The sequence below is a fragment of the Hemibagrus wyckioides genome, linkage group LG19 (genome assembly GCF_019097595.1).
Source record: "Hemibagrus wyckioides isolate EC202008001 linkage group LG19, SWU_Hwy_1.0, whole genome shotgun sequence".
Lineage (NCBI taxonomy): Eukaryota > Metazoa > Chordata > Actinopteri > Siluriformes > Bagridae > Hemibagrus > Hemibagrus wyckioides.
In genome coordinates, this window is record NC_080728.1 from 12,799,741 (window position 1) to 12,820,838 (window position 21,098).

General features: G+C 39.7%; 1 protein-coding gene across 3 annotated transcripts; it reads right to left on the minus strand.

Moving 5' to 3' along the window:
• Nucleotides 1-1,107: 1,107 nt before the first annotated feature.
• On the minus strand, nucleotides 1,108-15,871 carry dyrk2 (dual-specificity tyrosine-(Y)-phosphorylation regulated kinase 2). Of its 3 annotated transcripts, none has more exons than XM_058417405.1 (3): nucleotides 15,720-15,871; nucleotides 6,253-6,356; nucleotides 1,108-3,158 (listed from the first exon to the last, which is right to left on the minus strand). In XM_058417405.1, the coding sequence occupies exon 3, from the start codon at nucleotides 3,135-3,137 to the stop codon at nucleotides 1,566-1,568; it is 1,572 nt and encodes a 523-aa protein (XP_058273388.1). In that variant the 5' UTR covers nucleotides 3,138-3,158; nucleotides 6,253-6,356; nucleotides 15,720-15,871; the 3' UTR covers nucleotides 1,108-1,565. The 3 variants fall into 3 exon arrangements, with proteins under 3 accessions (XP_058273388.1, XP_058273386.1, XP_058273387.1); XM_058417403.1 differs by lacking the exon at nucleotides 15,720-15,871 and adding an exon at nucleotides 6,946-7,389; XM_058417404.1 differs by lacking the exons at nucleotides 6,253-6,356; nucleotides 15,720-15,871 and adding an exon at nucleotides 5,084-5,230.
• Nucleotides 15,872-21,098: the final 5,227 nt, after the last annotated feature.

The window sequence follows — 21,098 nt, forward strand, 5'->3', positions numbered from 1 at the left end:
AATTCACTCCACCGACATCGAACCAAAAAAAAAAAAAACACACATTCTGCCCACTGTTTCTTTTTTATATTAGCTCTTTTTTTTAAGAAATAATAAAAATCAACCAATAATAAGAAATAAATAAATTAAAATCTTACAAAGCTTTCAGACCCTTGTCAGTTTCCTACATCAAAAATGCTACAAAAATGGCCAGTTTGTGAAAATATCTAAATGTATTTATTTTTTCCTGTGTTTGGGTTAAAAACATGCAATTTCATTTTTAAAGAAGGGAACAAGCTTTTAAGAGTTTAAACTCTGGCCATATGCTAGCGAGTCCACGCTAAAAAGCTAAATATAGAAAATGTGACATGAATTTCAGAGGGTGATCTCTGATTACAAACGACAGCCGGGGGGTTCTGAGATGAGACTCTCGTTTAAAGTGCCCCTTCTCTGCCATAGGTTTTCAATGATAGTGTTAATACTGGCTCAGTTTCAAGTAGTCCTGTCGATAAATGATTAGCACAATCCGTTCTAAATCACTGCAAAAGCCACAGTTCTTAGAAGAGAGAATTAGCTATTTAAAAAGGAAAAAAAAGGAAAGGAAAAGCTAGTTAGTTTCTAAACATTATTTTGTTCCATGAGCATAGGTTTAAATTATTGAAACAAAAATACCTTATATATATATATATATATATATATATATATATATATATATATATATATATATATATATATATATATATATATAAAAAGGTCAAAGCACCAAAGATTTCCTACTAGACTGTACAACATTTTGTTCCCAGCAGTTCTTGCAGAGAATAGCTTATAGTTAAATACACGAGCACTGCCGAGAACAAATTCTACTCAGTCAAACGAGAAGAAAAATTCCTTTTAACTTGCCAGAAGTCTATTTATAAAGTTACACTACCCTGCAGTCTCTCTTTTCCTTGAGTCAATTTTATAAGGAATGTCAAGAGATTATAGGCACATACCAAGTCTGTCATGTAAACATAGTATTTCTCCCTTCTACCTCGGAGCAGTCTATAACGTACGTTTTGCTTTCACTATGTATGCTCTTCCTGTATCTCCTGCCTTAACCTTCCCATTCGCAGATAGCTTTTTTATTAAAAAAATTCATGTAAAATTCTCCTTCATCAGCGCAGTGTTGTTCTAACCGGTTATAGAGGTAGCGAGCTAAACGCTAGCGAGGACACGCAATCAAAATCTCCATTAACTTCATTGTCTTTACTCTTAAGCTACAAGATAGAAGTGAGGAAAGTGATTAGGGCTTCGTTAGTAATAGGCCAGATTGCGTGAATAAGCACCGCAGCGGTCCACACAGTCCTGAGATAAAAACTTAAAAGCACTGTTCCCTCTTTCTTGGCCATTTTAGTATTTCTAAAAACAACAAGAGTGTTTTGAACAAAACAAAAGAAAAAGGTGCTACAAAGCTGTAAATAACTGATGAATTAAAGACTATATTCCTAAAACCTTTCACACTTGTGGATGTTCACCTTTCCACATACTTAAATATTTCCACATACATTTATAGAAACAAAACAAAGAAGCAAACAAAGGTTTAGTATTCAACTGACTAGTTTTGGCAACACTGTCCTCTGCTGTATATTCCCATTGGCATCAGTCATTTGTGCCAGGTTAGTCCTTAGTTTTGAGGCTGAACTTGATGTGGGAGGTAATTTGGAGATAGAGGTTATAGCACCTGTGCCCTCAGTGATTCGCTTTACGGTAGTTTTCTCCCCAGTGGGAGGTTTTGGCAAGCGTCTTCTCAGCCACGGGTGGCGCAGGGCCTGACTTGGAGTCATACGCAAAGCCGGGTCCCACTCCAGACACTGCTTGAGGAAGTCCAAAAAGAGGGTGTCGTCGCAGCCTTTAAGCGCCGTTACCCAATCCTTGCTTCCAGGTGGACCTCGAAGCTTGCCCCTACGCGAGCGTCCGCCGTTTAGCGCTACCGTGCCGTCGGGTAAGGTGGTGACTGTGCAGTAACGAGGATATCCCTTTGAGCTGACAAAATTTTTGGCTCTCTTAGACGAATCCAAAAGCTTCTGGGAGGGCATGCCCAGTAGCTCTATGACACATGCTAGTTGGTCCCCTTCATCTTCCCCGGGCAAGAGAGGGTACCCTGTTAGTAATTCCGCTAAAATGCAACCCAGGCTCCACATGTCGATTGGCATCCCATACCGAGAGCCCAGAATGACCTCTGGTGCTCTGTAAAAGCGTGACTGGATGTAAGTATAAACCCGCTGGTGTTCAAAGCAGCTGGATCCGAAGTCGATCACTTTTATCCCGCTGCGTCCCTGCTGCTTCAAGAGGATGTTCTCGGGTTTGAGGTCGCAATGAATGATCCTGTTTTTGTGCAAGAAGTCCAGACACTGCAGGATAGAGTGTGCAAACTTGCGCACCAATGGCAAGCTGAAGCCCTGAAACTTGTTTTTCTTTATGAGCTCATACAGGTTCATGCTAAGTAACTCGAACGTCATGCAGATGTGGTTGCGGAATGTGAAGTGCTCCAGCATGTGAATGACATTCATAGCAGAGTCTTTGTCCTGCTTGCGCAAGTGCTCCAGGATCCGAATCTCCTCGGCTGCTTGGCGGTGAAACCGCTTCTCGTTGCGCACCATTTTCAAGGCCACATTCTGGTGGGCCTTGTGGTCATAGGCCTTCACTACTTGTCCAAAACTGCCCTTACCAATGACCTTCAATACCTCGTACCGGTAGGCTATATGGTCATGGGGTACATGGATGTAAGAGCCCTGATCGTCATCGTAACCAGCGTTATTTGAGCCCCCGACCACACCCGGCCGTTTTTTAGCGTTTGGTCCGACAAAGTATATTTCAGGGTAGTTCAAAATCTCCTGGTGTTCAAATGCTGTCAGTTTGGACAGGTAGTGCTTCATGGCCTGATCTGGAGAAAGAGGAACTACCTTGGGCTTGCTTTCAGTGGATTTGGTGGAGGCGGAACTGCCCTCCCTACACTGGCTGCTTTCTTGTTGCCTCTCCGGTAAGGGCAAACCTGTTCGGCCTACTGGCGTCAATCCATTTGGCTGTGTAGTCAACACTGTCCGTTTATTGCTGTTTTCCTCAAACAGCTGCTGAACGTGGATCTGCTGGTGGTTTCCGACATGCAGATGGTCATTCATCGTGTTCTTATTGCCTCCAACCTATCAAAAAGAAAACACAGAGAAAATCTGCTATTAGAGAACTAATGGAAAAAGAATATCCAAAAAAAAAACAACATTCAGGTCAGAAGGTCAGCACTATTCTTCAAGGTGCTGAAATTCATGACCATTCAAATCAGGACAACAGTAGCTACTAAGCAGTATTAAAGAGAATGTTTATTTGTCAAAGATTGCTTCTTTTCCTTTTTTGTTTCGATCTTTTTTGATCTCTGACATTTAAAGCTTGCAAAATTTTATGGCCAACTAGGCAGGAAAAGGTCATTTTTAAGTAATACCTCATGACACATAGGGATAGATTCTGCTGCTCTCTGTGCACTTTTCTTGAGCATACTGTAAAGCTGGGTACAACGTAACTAGTTTCAGAATACCAAAATGAGCATGCTGAGAATTCTCACACACACACACACAAAAACCTTTTCGTCTATTTTTAGCAAGAACAAAGGTAGCTGCTGCGCATACTATAAATACACACGTGACCAGAGAAGGGAAAACTTAAAGTAATAAAATGCATCACTGCATACCTAGTGTTTGCAAACAGACAGCATGCATGTTGTGTTTGATTAACAGTCTTTTATTACTACGTACTAGATTACATTATTACATTCCAGGATTTTGTCCAACATTTTAGATCTGACCTAAGACATGAACGAAAGCTCCACTTTGTTTACTGAAAACATCAGGCATGCATTTCCTGCTTTACTGATGTTGACAGGAAGGCAGGCATGCACTTCCTTGTTTCCCGAAAGATGCTTGTGATTGTCTCTGTGACTTGTTGTACCATGACATCCTGTTGCAGTAGACAGATTGGCTCTGTATACGTCATCTGCCTAGAGAGGTTACGGTTTTCTCTTTCACCTAACACTGTGTGTTTTCCAGATTAATTGTGCACAATCGTATCCAAGAGGTTAGCTGCTTTAAGTTTACGCAACCGTGTTTCCCGTCTAACCAGTCTCTGGCTTAAAAAAACATCTCCAGATATCAAACGCAAAGGTGGAAACAGAAATAAAAATAAACAGCAACGAATGCCTCAACAGTTTATCAGTATCCGATCTCTAGATGGAAATACCAGGTATTTCAAGAATCATAAATAACGATGAACAGTTTACCCTAAACACAAGAGCACTGGTGTCACCCAAACAACTAGAGAAAATAATAACCGTCAGTTGAATAACCTCATGTTGTATACAGAACATAGGAGCTACAGGTCTAATGTCATGGGGAGGACACGTGTGCTGACAGCTGCACAGGACACACAACTGGAGCAGAACAAAAGACATGGCATGGAGGGCATAACAATTATTTTAACACTCCTCTAACAAGCTTCTGGCCTCTCTGGAAGAGTATAGCAAAATTAAACCTGCTAAAATCCTTGATAATAATGAATCAAAAAGGCAAAAGAAAAATATATATATAATTTGCATATGATGTCTGAATATTATCTATAGTTATAACAACTATATTATAGAGCGTTCAGATAGTTTTACATATCAAGCATCTATATATGGTTATATATAGGTTATATATGCTTTCCTGTTGTGTTCACTCTTGAGTGGCAGCAAATAACACATGAAACCTGAAAAGATTTCTCTTCGACTGATATTTTAAAGAGACATTTGTAATACGAGTTCACTCATTAAAAGATGCACACCAGTGAGGTCAGTTAATTAAGCTATTCGAGCTTCCGTGCAATTTGTTTTTTTTTTCTTGCATTAGAGCCGCTAAATAAAGACCGATTAATAAGTCAAATTTAACCGGCATTAATGCAAATCCAATACTCAGGATCACTCGGCGCGGAGTAAAAAATACAACCGACACAGGAAGGAAAAGTCTTCACAAAAGAGACGAGGCGAACTAGAATTTCATTCAAGGATTTTAAAAAAAACGTAAGCTCATCAGAGATTACTGACCGTGTTGTTTTCTGTGTGAGCTAACAGACCAGTAGGTCTAGGCTGTTGTTGAAGCCTGTAATGGTTCAGGCTGATGGGCTGGTTTTCACTCCCCATCCCCCCTTCCATAGTCAAGCTCCACAGCTCAGCACACAATATGTTAAGCCATGCCTAATTGTGTCCATTGCCTACATTACCAATGACAGAAAACAAGGCCACAGTTCACATCTGTATTAGCGTGCTATTTTACACTGAAAGCCTTTCTGTTCTTTTCAGTCTGGCTCAATAAGATATAGGGGCAAGATTTCGGATCTTAATCAGCGCTGAAGCTTGTGAGGTTTATTTTCAGAGCTAAACAGGTATTGTTCAAGCGATACCTGTTGATAACTGATATGAGAGACAATTATTCAGTTACATCTCGAGGCAACCAAACGTGTACAGTCAAGATGTCTCTACAGAGCTTCTAAATACATTATTTACGATAACATATTACTTTTAACATACAAGACTAACCTAGCAAATTAGCTCACAAAAATAAAATTTGGCCGAGGTATCTAGTTTTATTTTATAGTGCCTGCACCAGTAAGGGCAGTATAATCAGCAGTTTTTTTAGAAATGGTATATTCCATTGTAGGGGGGTTCAAAAAGTGTGCCATTCTGACAGAACATGCTGCAGTGTTTACTATTAATAATTTACCTATCTAGGATAAATGTCATTTTAAGTTCACCCCCGATAATACATTTTATTTATTTCTTTTATATGCTCAAGGCGTCAAATGCACAAAACTCACATGGAAGTCACCCCTGTTGCATATTTAGTCAGTCCTACAGAAAATAACGTGTTCAGCTACACAATAAAGAGGGGAGGGTGTTCTGCAGCTCTGCATTGAACATGTAAACACACAGCGGGTCTGTTTTTAACTAAATTAATGATGGGTGTAGATCGAGTCCAACTGGCCCTTTAAAGACAAACCACTAAAATGATCTGATCGGATAAGCAGTTTTAAAATGCGGTTAGACAGCGAGTGTTAAATGTCCTGCACACGTCAATGTTTTGAGTAATCGACTGCCATTATGTATCTATAGGATGCCAAACAGCCTGCAGTGATGTAGTGGTTATGATGAGCCTCTATGTGTGTGTGTGTGTGTGTGTGTGTGTAGTAATGTAGATACAGTGTGTGTGTTAGTACCGTGAGCGAGTTGCCGTTCCTGAGAGGCGGCAGTGTGACGGGTGATGGCGGCTCGCTCCCTGCTCCAGACCGGACAGCCCCGGTGCACAGCTCACCCCCTTTACCTGCGATTCAACCAAACACACACATTTCTTAAAAATCCCCCAACAAAACACCACACACCACATGCAATAACGAAAGCTCGAGTCTGTACATAAATGTGGAGAGAGGCTGTGCTGCCCGCAGACAAGCACTGACCCTATGATCCTAAAAACCCCGATCCCAAGTTTTTCATGGAGAAATGAGCCGAGATATAAAACAGGATAATGTCTGAAATCGTGTAAGGAACGTGGTGTGAAAAAGGAGGTGGTAGGAAATGCATCTGAATACACAAACCCTTACATGCCGAAACAAAGAGACATTTTTTTTTGGAGGGAGTCAAAACGTTTCAATCATTTACAAAAGCCACGTTAGGCTTGTTTAGGGATGTAAAGATTTCTAAAGAGAAATATACATGATGGCTAGCTACACGCTACTTTGTAGCCCATCGGTTTCCATTAGAAAAGCGAAAAAACGCAAGGGTTTTGTGTTGCAAAGAAGCCTTTACTACATTCAGGAAGAGTAACAGATCTAAAAGAGTGTCCCGAGTGCAGTCTAACCGCGCCGGGATGTTTAGTAAAGAACCGCTGAGAATCAGACTTTTAGGTTTCTTACCAGTCGGGTAGACGGCAGCACAGGGTTTCTTGGTTAACATGGCCGCTGGAGAGTCACACACACGCGCGCGCGCGCACACACACACACACACTCACACACACAGAGAGAGCGAGAGGAGAGAAAAAACACCCTACTCCTGAAACTGCCCTCCTCCCCCTCCCGGCTGCGCGATCAGTACCGACTCCAATCAGCTACATCCAGACGTGCGAGTCCACATTAGCGCCGCTCACACCACCTACAGCCGCTTCCCCGCGCGCAGCCCCACCGCGCTAGCACCATCGCTTAGAAACGCGCCAAGCAAACACCATCAGAGACACACCGATCAATGACACACCGATCCGACTGAACACGCGCACTAAACCGGCGAGTTCCGGTGCTAGCATGGTAATAAGCGCCTTCTCTGGCGCTCTATGAGCAAACCACACACTGTGTGAGGCGCAATGGGTGTTGCCTGGTTTATCAAGAGTCCCGGGTTGGCCTCCACCTCTCTCTCTCTCTCTCTCTCTCCAACACATACCTGTCTATCTCTCTTGGGAACTAGCTGTACCAAGCTCATTAACCCTTACTTTCTGTCCTGCACCATACTAACACCAACTCATAGGAACAAATAATTGTGTGTCAATATTTATTAAATCTTCAGCTTTGTAAATAATATAATTCAGTTTAGTTTTTGGTTGGTAAACTTCTATCATTGCTATGTTGGTCTGTTTAACAGTTTTGAACATGCCTTACAATGCCATTTGACTGCAGTTTGTGGTATTGATGCTGTTTTTTTTTAGTTGCTTCATGCATAATTTGATTGACAGGCGTCTACTTAGGAAAAATCAATATATGATGTTGAGGGAAAAAACCTGGACACCTCCATATTCACCTTTTATTAGCAACAAGCTATCCAGCTAACTGTGATGAGTGGTGTATGTTACCCTCATCAAACATACTTCGAACATATATCTATATGTTACACATATATACGTACAAGCAGGGTTCTCGGTAGAGATAGAGATCATCGATCACAACAACAAACCTCAAAGCTTAGATAATAAGTTTTTAGGTTTTACAGATGGTTAATGGTTCCAGCACTCCAAAGTGGTTTTACTTGAAACTTTTCTGAAAGGGAAACCCTTCATTGTTGTATTCCACATTGCACATTTCGGGCGTTTCCCTGCGAGACAAAGAACCCATTTAGTGTTGTAGACCTTACAACCTTTATAAACTTTATTACTAGGAGTTCATGGAGATTTGCATGCACTGTTGTTCAAAGTCATAATCATTGTCCACTAGAGGGTGGGGTAAACACCGTGCTTGCTCTTGCCCCCCCCCCGAATGTCATGATTGTTCATGAGGGGGCTAAACAGCACAGTACTGACATGTGGTCTTACACATGAAACCCGGCACGTATGCATGCAACTGACTGCAACTGTTCATGGTGCCATGGAATTTGTCTGTGTGCACAGAGCGTCTAGTGTTGATATAAAAATATCTTCGCCCTTTACTAGGATTAATAAAATATTCATGTTGAAGATACAGGAAAGCCGGGAAGTTCTATATTGGAATGAGCAGATTACAAAAACGATAATGATTTCATAGGATTAAGCTAAGTAAGAGGCTAGGTGTGAGGAATTTGTAATTATTGCATGAACAGCATTAATACAGTAATCTGCATGTTAGAGATGTAGTAGTCATCCAGATAGTACTTCACACAATGAAAACGACCTGCTATACGAAGGTGTTGATCAGCTCACAATTAATGGGGCTCCTGTGTGTTTGTGCAAAGAAGTGAATGATCAAAAACTAAAGAGATTATGATGATAAATTGATTACTATATAATGGAGTCTATGTAATGAAGCAATCAATTAACCAAGAGCAGTACTTACCACTACTGAATACTGAGAACATTAACACAAAATAACTGAATACTGAGTGACAGCTTTGTTTGAGTGACGGCTTACCAACTTATCAGTGGTAAGTTTGTGGTGTAACAGTGTGTGTGTTATCATTGCCTTGCATACAGCACATGGGCTCACTGATTGCACGAAATTTTCGGCTGTTTTTCCTGATATTATGCTTATAATATCTATGTAGATCCAAGGAAACAGTCAGAATTACTGACAAAGATAAAATGAATGAAATCTTTGCAACATGAAATATGCATTTACTGACAATCTCTTTATGAAGTGAAATCAGAGGTGTGAATGCTCATATGCTCATGTATGTTACTAACTTTAAGAGTTATTATTTAAGCAAGGAACTAAACTCAACGGTTCATGCTGTTTCAGGAAAATAATCTACAGTGTTGTTATTTACTGTTACCAGAGTGAAATAGTCTATTATCAAAAAACCGAAAAACAAGGTGTTTTATTCCTCTTTTACCACAGCGGTTTTCTATTACATGCATTTTTATCCATTTAATGTTATTATTAATGTTGTGAAATATCCAAGATACTTCTAGTTCTCATGATAATAACTTATCATTTTTCTTTCTAAACAAATAAGACAGGAAAAGCTTGGTATAATTCTAAGAAACTGCCTCTCTCTGTATTAGAAAGCTTCCCATCTTGTTAGACTTTACCTCAGAACTGCTGACACTGGAGACTCCTTAAGTATATGTTAAATAAACAGAACCAGTCAGAACTATACCATATCATTATTTCAATAATAGCACATTTTTAACATTTTTACGTTTACCATTAGGCTTAGATCTGTGCCTTCAGTTAATTAAACAATGACGATATATTAGAATGATCACATGAATTAATCCATACCTGTGATTTGTCTTACAGCCAGCATTTTACAGCCAACACATATCTGACTAATAAGATCGAAGTATTCAGCATCACTGTGGTATAAAATGTATTCGCCGTCCTGACATCATTAGGCAGTCCACTGCACTGACTTTATCTTCCAGTCCTAACTGCTACTAAGTAAATATGTACACTGCAGGGTAAATGTTATTGCGGGCAGTATGACAGCGTTATTATCATGTACAGCCTCTCCTGCCTTATAGTGCCACGTGTCAGGTCACATTCACTGTGGAGCGAGTGTTACTGGGAACACTCAGCAGGCACTATGTGAAGAATTATGCTAGTGAGAGTGTTGTTGAGTTATTTAGACCAACACACATAATGGGTTGATCACAAGCTTATGCCAGCTTCACATCATTGTCTTGATAGTCGGCTGTCAGGACTGGCTGATAAACACCCATTCAGTGAAGTACAGCAGTCTGAAACTCCCACATGCCATAATTGTGAATGGGCGTGCATTCATAAGTTCATCGAGGCACAGTGGCATTTTGTAAGCTCAGCTTGGCTTTAATAATATTATCATGATTAAGACCGCAGTAAAATTATAACCAGACTCCATCCGTTACGCAAAGCATTGCAAAGAAACCTCCATTTTGTCTCTGTTTGTCTCCTCGGCCTTGCCGCTCTCTAAGGGAACATCTGATCTTCAGGGGATGAGTCAGCGGTGCTTGTCTGAGAAGCTCCAAACACAGGCTGTGTTGTTTTTGCTTTGCCTTCTGCTGACATTTCCGCTCAGCATCGTTCTCCGGAGGGTTAATAAGATGATTTGGCTTCACAGACATATGGTCACTCGGGTCTCTTTCAGGCCAGCCCGATTCAGGTGACATGAGGCCGCAGCTCGTTTTTGAATGTTTCATCATGAGTCCTTGGAGACATCAGCTTAGAGGATGCGGCTGTTGATCTATATTTAGCCAGAGTGATTTCTGAGGTGTTGAAGCTATCAGACATCGTAACGGAAGTGGGAACATCATGGTTCCAGCCTGAACAGCATCTGAACAGCATCTCACTCTGCATAGCAACATGCCCAATGAGCCATACGGATGTGCTGGAGGGCTTTTAGGGAAATGTAGCAAATAGTGAAGATTTTCTCAGAGAATGGATCACCTCTTCATCCATTTTAAGGTCTAGAGGATGTCAAGGATGTCTAACATCAGGATTTATTTTGACATGAGGCTGTGTATATTCTTTATAAATGGTTGCGGTCTTGCTTTACAAGATGTTCAGTGAACCAAGTGGAAATGAAAAAAGTGCTTTTTGTTCCTGTTTAAAATTCTGTAAGTGTAAATTATTTAAATGTGCATGAGATGATTTTCCTCTCACACCAAAGCAACCTCTTAGGCTGAAAATGGCCCTTGAATTACTTTAAAATGCTCCTAGTTATGTATTTAGGGGGGAAAAAAGAGAAGAAAAAAAAAGTTGATCTTTCTTTGTTTACACAAAATGGACAGAAAATGTCCAAATCATACAGAAACTCGTGAGTTATTCACTGTTTTTATTCAAATCTTCAAGATTCAATGATTATTAATTTACAGTTCCATCCCTGACATCCAGACAGACTTCTAATCATCCCCACATCATGTTCTTAACCCATCACCCCTGATGATTAATTAGAGAGTATGTAACTTTACCTGCACTTTACACAGCACCACAATAATGAAGCCAAGCGACAAATTACCTCCTGATGATCCTAATCCCCAGGGATAGACACAAGCTACACCTGAGAGATTTCACCCTCCGTCCCACACACACGCAAACCTGAGAACATCTAAAGGCGGCCACACACTGCCAATTCTTTTATACTGCACATTAAAACTCTAACTCCAATGTATATAAAGATCCTTGTTCAAATCAGACAAATCTTTTCTGAGTAAATGTACTAGTGGAATTTACTGACAAAACTGTGTGAAGTCTTTCAGGGTTGAAGAAATGATAAATTCATTAGTGTGCCTATTAGGCTCCGGTGTGGTCACAAGTCTCATGTTTTTGTTTGCCTAGAAGCTGACTATAGGCTACAAAGTAGTCACTAAAGTAATATAAGCTAGTTAGCTAGTATAATGATTATCTTCCTCTTTAAAAATGTATAATGTAACACATCTTGTTTGCACCCTTCAACAAAGTCAGCCACTCAGGAGGTTTATACAACAACTTGCATGCTCCAGACATCTGTGTGCACTAATTAATACATGTAGCTCTAGCATCGGCTAGATCACACCTCAGCTGATGTGTGTGTTCATGCAGGCAGCAGATTTGGAATGAGTAGCAGCAATGGGGAAACTATAAATCAAAATAACAGATAGTCTGAATGCATAATGTTCTTGATAGTAATTTGTCAACCCCTGCATCCGACTACATCCATGCTGACCTTACCCAACTGATTGATTGAAAATCAATGTATATCCAGTTGGAGAGCTGTCTTTTAAATCCACCACACTGACACACAACAATATCTGATGAGCAAATTACTGAAATGGTGGCGGATTATGCAACAATGATTCATGTTCATTGGAGCATGTGGATGCACTGCCTCCACATCCAGCCTGGGCAAAGAGAATATATATATATATATATATATATATATATATATATATATATATATATATATATATATACACACACAAGGACAGAGTAATTCATGGAACAGGAAGTGTGTATGTGTGTGGAGGCAGTGGGAGGTGGGATTTTCTGTGCAACTTGTTTTACGTCAACTGTCCACTGTTACCGGTGCCAGGCATTTTGCTTGTAATGAGTTACTTTCAAAAGCAATAATCAAAAAGCTGGAAAATATAATTGCACATTAAAAGGAATTTATATAACATCATATGAGCCATTGAATAAAAAAGAGACCCCTGAAAATAAGTTTTGATTACTTTTTAATGTGCTTGGAAAAGGAAGCGAATTCCCTTTGTGCCATGCAAATCACAGTCCTCTTCTTCCCAGAGTACCTTGTCTGCGACTGGCAGGCATATTTATGTCAGCTCTGCTGGCATTCCTTCACCCACACACTACATATTTAGCAGGGTTTATTTTTGTAGCCATCTGGTGGGAGTTTGTGGAAAAGCTTAAAAAACTCCACTGGAATCATTACCACTGACTTTTATGGAAGCAGTGATGGTGAGTCAAGCATGCTGGAGCAACGCTTTAATGCGTATGTGAGAATCGGTGGTACACTGACTCAAAGAGCAACCTCTGAGGTGCCAGATTTGCTTAAACATGGCTGCAAGGTACATTCAAGTTTTATATTAATGTGGATAGTGGACTTTTAAGTGTTTAAACCTCAGGAGATGCACCCACATCTTTGTCCATAAACATCCCCTGTCCAGCAACCAGGAGCCAGTGGTGCTTGGCAACTTTTCATGAAGGGAAACCCTTCCGCCCACAGCCTTGAGACTGTATACTGAGAGCTGTGTAATCACTGGGAGTTCAGCAGGCCACAGCTGAAGACACGTGGACATACAGCCAATCTGTCCCTAAGGCTTCCTGCTCTCTAACATTAGATTTATACGTTTATTTATTTATTTATTTTAGAGGTGGTGCACTGACGGCAACTGCTTTTCAAAGCAACCCTACTGTGTTCCATTACTTTTGCCCGATTTATCAGAAAGCCATTATACGAATTCGAAGCAGTTTATGAAACTTTTATAAAAATCTTAATAATACTTTCGATGCAACCAAGAAAACCGCTACAAGGGCAAGTGGAAGATTTTTTTGTTGTTGTTGTTCATACACGTAATTAACAGCCTTTCCAAAGAAGTGAGTCAAGTGGCCAGGACCGAACCCAGCCGAGGACTGTGTTACACAAATAATCTGTTGCCCAGCAACACCAAATCTCCATTATCAGCTGAGACAGATTGAGATGGAGAGTAGCTGAGCATGTATTTCATCCAGCAGCAGCACTGGTTTACAAAGACAAGGGAACTATTCAAATTTGTTTGGGGATATAAATGATCATGTTTGGAAATATAGCCAAATGATGACCTCACAGTACTAGCAGCTACAGTAAATACTGTAATGCTTAGCCTATATATGTAATTGAGGTCCAAATCCAAATCCAAAATATATATATATATATATATATATATGTCTTTGGTTGATAGGATTTGGACCTCAATTACCCAGAGGTGCAGACCCATTAACCAGTTTATCAGAATGATAGAAATTAAGTCTAACCCAATTAGATTACAATAGGAATAGAGCCTCTATTGTATTAAAAAAAATTGACACTAGACCCCCAGTGGGCAGAAACAGCATTAAACCTTCCCAGTCACTGACCACCTGTCACTCCTTACAGCTTGCAAACCACATACCATGTGCTTGTGTGCTATTTGTGAAGCAGAGATAAGAGAACAGTGTTTATGGTCCAGCAGATTTTTTTTTGCAGTCTGTTCTCATGTATTTCCCTTACCTGTCTTCTTTCCAGCAGTAGGCAGGACGTTTGTGATATGTATGTAGGTAATAAGTGGGCAATAAATTATTTTTTGTGATATGTAATATCACAGGCTATCGTGCACCGATACATGATATTTGTAACACCAGGGAGTGTTGTTAATTCCAATGCTAACAATTTTTAATTAAGGAATGGTGCATTATACTTAACTATTTATAGTTGCATGTAATGTGGAACTTCAATGAGACGCACACGTTTCAGTTATCAGTTACATCATGGCAGTTCTCATCGCTCTCTCTCTCTCTCTCTCTCTCTCTCTCTCTCTCTCTCTATCTCTATCTCTTTCTCTGTCTGTCTCTGTCTCTCTGTCTTTCTCTCTCTCTCTGCATCTCTATCTCTCTCTCTCTCTCTCTCTCTCAGTTAATGAGAGCAAAATGTTTGACAAGATACTGAGAAACTGTAAAGTCCTTTTTCCAGGAATGACTCTGACAAGACGAAACAAATGAGAGAATTCATGAGTTTTATAACTGTTATATAATGTCGTGTAATATTATACACAAGCATTGCCTTTATAATAATGTTCATATATAAGTTATTATGCATGACCCTATCGACACTTCTATTTAAATTCTGTCCCATACAACCATTTGAAATGTCTTGACCATTTATTTACAAATATATTATCTATGGTATATCATGTTACATGTTTCCATCAGGAACATTTTTCTCTCACTTTTTGTGCATCTCAGCTGACCCAGCAGATGCTGCCAACTAACATTATGCCAAATAAATGCTTAGGCCCAATTATAAAATGTAGAAATAGAAAGTCTTTTTTTCTATAATATAGTGTCAGTAAGACCTGCAATCTCAGGTTATCTCTTTAAAAAAAACAGCTATTGTTATATAGACGGATTCAGAGGCCTGTCACTGTGTTTAATGAGCGCAAAGGACACACAATGTATAAAAGTTTTATGATAAGCAGTGTTTATACTAGCCATCATAAATTCTTAGGAAAACAGTTTTTTTCATAGTTACATTAAAGTGCACAGAAAATGGCATGCAAAGCACATTTCTTAGATTCTGGAGCGAAAAGGATGATGTCAAGCCTACACAACTGTATTGCATTAGCATTATTAGGTTTGCCTAACATGTGGAAATGTTTCTCAATTTCTCTCCAGCTGCACTTACGTTCTCTTTTCCACCACCGAGAGCTGCATGACGGTGGTGTAAGAAGTGTATTTTTAGGCATAGCTGAAAAATGATCACCTTGAATCATGTAATCAGCTGGAGATAAATAGGGGGTGTGGTGTTTCTGTTGCTCACAAAGTGTTTACATAAAGGGTGGTGTCTGTTTTAGAGGCTTAACATTTCCACTACCCAATGATCTTCAACTAAATTTCGTTTTCAGTATTTTATAAATATATACATAGTGCTTATAATGTAATGTGAACTATATATTGCAGTTATTCACAGCACAAGTTATGCAGTTATTCTTAGTTACTCACAAAAAGCTTGACACGAGTATTGTTTTATAATATGCAATTAATGTTTAGCTTTTCCTCAATCCCTTTAACCTAATTAAGCTTACCTTAGATAATATCCGTGACTCTTGATCCTTCTCGCCAAAGAAATTTTCAAAGGTAGATTTTTTTTATTAATATCCATCAGCAGGTTTTGTTCTGTTTTAACCATTACAGAAAATATCCTGTCATGATAGCACCGTAACCTGAAAGAAGTTAGGTTGATGTTTCCACCATGGGAGTTGACACCCACACACCTTATTTCCATTGGCTGCAGTTACGAAGAGTCATTAACTTCTAAAGTCACTTACGCTTGCAGTATGCCACACCCACGATCATGTCAAAAAAAAAAAAAAAATGCATGGTCAAGCAAGATGTAACACTGCACCATTTAATAATTGATGAGGTTGAAAGAGTCCATCTGTGGTGTGTCACTACAGCTCATCCCTGAAAAGTAATTGCCACTCTGTAATGCATCTGCTTAGTGGATTACCAAGCTTCAGGCTCTGTTTAACAGGTGTCACACATGAGTAAAATTCAATTCGATTTTCATTTCAATCCACTTTTATTTGTATGACGCTTTTCACAGATATCCTCACAAAGCAGCTTTACAGAAATCCCTATGTAGATTTAGATCTCTAATGAACAAGCCAGAGGCAATAAAAACTACCTGAGACATCATGAGGAAGAAAATCACTCGAAACCGATCCAGTTCTGGATTACGCCGTCCAAATCATTCAAATTTGTCCTTCATTTTGGGACTGAACATCTGTTTTAGGCGAACATGGGTTAACAGTCTTTCGGCAGAATAGCCAATGTTAGCACGTTGCTACCTGGGACGTGTGTTGACACGATGTTTAATGGCACAATTACTGTAGAGAGGGAAAAAGATGACATCTTTCTTTAAGATGACATCAGCAGATACAAATCTACAGCATCCAGTCTGGTTCTTTTGTGAAGAACTCTCCATGAGAGACCAACCACAGGAGTAGAAACTGATTCACAGTCGAGTGCAGTGTCTTTGGTTCTCTGTGTAATTTAACTTCAACAACAGGCTTCTTATCTTCTTTCTCATCTTCAGTTTTGGGAATAAAAGCTGTTGCTAGTCCTAGTGAGAATATAAACCACAATAACAGATACTACAGTTTAAAACAAGCATCAACTGTCTAATCGAGGATAGCATGGGGGTTGTAAATGACCGTGTTCACCATTTCCCAGCCTCTAATCCTGAAGTGGTTTGGACCACACTCTTTACTATCATCTATTGACATTATTCACAAAAAGAGTTGCTGTCATCACTTTTGCCCGGAGTTAGCAATGATTAACAAAGCTAACCTAGGAAGTCTATAAAAATAATTTAGGTTCATTCATTTAACCTGTCCACAACAGCCCAGAACTGGATCGAGAAACCATCGGATGCCTCCCCAGTGTTTGTCACAGGCACTATAGTTTAGTACAAAGCACTACCATCATGCAAATGTGTCATTAATCTACGCACCGCCGGCCCGTGTGCCTGTACCAGACAAGAGTGCTAATAGTTTCTGTGCCCCAGACATTTTGTTAACCAAATCAAATGTATAAAGAATGCTGGGGGTTGTTTTTGTCGCTCTTCTGGAGACAAATACAGTCTTTCCATCTGTCTTTCTCTCATACAATTACACAATATGAATCATCATCTTCACTTTGAAATGGATTTTGTCAACAGATTTTGACAAATTTGTTGTCACGATCGTAACAAATTTTCATCTGTACACTTCAAATCCTAGATAAAGTGGTAGTGTTGGTAGATATAAGAAGCAGAATATGTGTGGGACAAAGGATCAAGAGAATCTGGAAAAATGTCAGAAAGCACAATCTAACAATCTGTGTCACAAATCTAACATTTCTGTTTTTTTTAGTGGTGTACCACAGGGTTGTGTACTCCATCTCTTTTATTCCATAATTTCAGTGTAAACAGTACAAAGATCTTGTCTTATTTACACACACACACACACACACACTCACACACACACAGAGAGAGAGAGAGAGAGAGAGAGAGAATATAAGATCATTTATCAACTGTCTTTAGCATTTCTTTTTTATTTTAAAATATTTCTTATATCTTAACTTTGAATTTTCATCTGATTTTATACATTTTTTACAGTGTTTTTATTATGCTTGTTTTGTACAGGACAAATTTTCTTTGTCAGTGTAACACAACATGTAGCAATGTCCACATGGACCTTATTTAATCAAGTACATTTTTGCAAATTCTGTATTAAAGCATTGCAGCAGAATGGTGACACAGTGCATTTCATTATCCTCTCGCAGCTCTGTGGTCCCTGGTTTGATCCTGAGCTTGAGTTACTGTCTGTATAGAGTTTATGGAGTTTTGCATGTCCTCTTCCTCTGAGTTCTCTGGTTTTTAGAAAACATAATGCCACTAAATGTGAGTGTGCATGGTGTCCTGTGATGAGCAGCTGTCCAGTAAAGGATGTATATCTAGATCACACCCAGTGTTCCCAGCACCAGAATAAATCTTTCATGGGCTAAATGTGAGAATCAGGTGTGTGTGTGTGTGTGTCAGAGAGAGAGAGCAAGAGAAACATTAGGCCTGCTTTACATTTTAAATGCAGTTGGTTGCATATTATTGGTGTCTTATGTCTTTTTAAAAAATAATTAATACTGGTTTTTACAAAATTAAGGTTGGTTTATTTAACAAACGATGTATTTATCCATGCATTATATTATCAGATTCAAGTCAACTTTTTACTTTTTTGCCCTTGCCTCTATGCCATCTGGGCCCATCTGTGCTGCTACAGCAATGAAAATATTAAGGATGGGGTCTCAGGGTAGAGAGCCATACGTGTGTGTGTGTGTGTGTGTGTGTGTGTAAGAATGTATCATTCACATGACACAGATGGAGCCAGTACACACACCACTAGACCCAAGGCCTGCATTGTCTAGTCTGATTTACAGCATCATGAAACATGTCTAAACACTCAGTATAGAAAGTCATGTTAATCACTGATAAGGCAGAATAACTGACATCTACTTCTTATTTTCTGAAAAATCTAATGTAAAATCCTGTCTCACTGCACTGCCTAACATAAGTTTTACACACACGTGTCTCGTAGTGACTTGCAAGCCTTCACTTTTTACATTTATCAATGTACAGCACTTGGGATTGTGGCTTTTCTTTGTGATTGGCAGGCTGTCTTGTCAATCATCAAGATCAGAGGTCATATCCACAGCCCTCCAGGGGCCTCTTTTCCAGTCAGGAAAGATCAGCTGGGAAATTGTCTTCATTGCCCTTGACTGCATTCCCAGCTCCAATCCATGTCACCCCACAAATACCACACTTCCCCGAAACGTTTTCCCCCAATTGCCAGTAGATGTCTATTGGAGATGGAGTGTAGCACAGGTGATGCAATTTTAAAAAAAGAAGTCTGCAGTTTCAGCTGACGGACCCTCCATCTCCCCCTTGCACATCTATTAACAGACACGAAGAAGCGAGCAGACCGACTTAACCTCCAGGAACAAGTCGCTTTATTTTCAGCAGTCAATATGTGGCACAGATAGGTGGGTGCTAAAGTGGTCCAGATGTCCCCTGCCCCCAACCACCTGGCCTTTTATTCTGGGTTAAGGGCTGTCTTTAGGGCTGGATTAGTTTACGGCTGCAGGGTCAGTCTGCATTTTGCCTGCCTCACACACCCACACACACACACACACACACACACAGTGTATAAGACACAGTAAAAGACCATCAGTTACCAATCATTTTTAATATTTCTTGTACATTTTCAAATATTTATTATACACTATATTGCCAAAGATTTTGGGACACCCCTCCAAATCATTGAATTCAGGTGTTGTTTTTCAGGGATTGGTCTCGGCCCCTTAGTTCCAGTGAAAAGAACTCTTAATGCTTCACCATACCAAGACATTTTGGACACTTTCATACTTCCAGCTTTGTGGGAACAGTTTGGGTATGACCCCTTCCTGTTCCAACATGACTGCACACCAGTGCACAAAGCAAGATCCATAAAGACACAGATGAGCGAGTTTGGTGTGGAGGAACTTGACTGCCCTGCATCAACCCGATAGAACACATTTGGGATGAATTAAAGCGGAGACTGTGAGTCAGGCCTTCTCATCCAGCATCAGTGTCTGACCTCACAAATGCACTTCTAGAGGAACGGTCAAAAATTCTCATAAACACATCCCTACACTGTGTGGAAAGCCTTCCCAGAAGATTTGATGCTGTTATAGCTGCAAAGGGCGGGCCAACTCCATATTACATTCATGTGCATGTAAAGGCAGACGTCCCAAAACTTTTGGCAATATAGTGTAGCTTTTCATTTAATTTCATGTTATTTTTTTTCTGATTTTATTCACCCTCCTTTGGCCTTGTCAGAAAATATCAAACTGAGCCAAGCACCATTTTTTTTCTCCCTGCAACAGCTCTTTCATTGTGGATTTTCTTGGACAGATCAAGTTGTGTAGTCTGAAAGTTAGAAACAAAGGCAAAATATTTCAGGAAGGCAAGATAATTAGGCTTAAACACGTCATGGGATTTCTCGGTCACACTTAGATTGCTTTGGCATTTTTCACTCATATGTTTTCCACTGGGGTCTGTTTGTTTCGCTAAAACAATCCGTTTGCTCTTAATAGTCAATCCTTGTTTCATGTCCTTGTCCTGAGTCTCATACATATTAAACCAGAACGTTTTATAATTAAGTCTCCTAAGATTTAGAATGGGATGACAGACCCCTTTGAAGGTGCAAGTTTGGCTAAATAAATGAATAATCTGTATTCCACTCTCTCTCTCTCTCTCTCTCTCTCACTTTCTTCTTTCTGTTTTTTAGCCTTTCTTTGACTTGTCTTTATCTTAAGCCGTGGAGAATAATCCTATTAGCAATGCTGATGTATTTTCTGCTTGTGGGATACTGGAGTTGGGGCAGTGTACATAAACTGGTGAAATGTTTGTTTCATTTTCACTCCAATCTTATTTTAGGTAATGAACTATGGTAGCTACTATATGGTGTATTATACTCTGGAAGAGCTTGTGTGGTGAGATAAACTCTTTCTTTGTGCAAGTTTATACGGTTAAGGTTCTTTATCAAGTTTATTTCGAGTTTGAAATCCCTGTATGTGCCTGGTACCACAGTGTGAAACTGCCGTAGGGGAAAAAGATATTAGGACTATTTCACAGTATCGTGTATCAGTAAACGATACAAAATAAACAGGTGAAATTTAATAAGAATTACTTGCCTGCTCATGTACAAATATTTAGGCAGGTAATGTGACCGTCAGTCACTCCTGACAGACTTATGTAGGTCATGGAAACTGCCAGCAGTCTGGCAATTGGTATGATTTAGTTATGGAGGTTACTGGACCTCATTATCTATGAACCTACAATCTTTAAATTTGGGGACACAAAATAAATGCTTTTTAAAGTCAGGTTT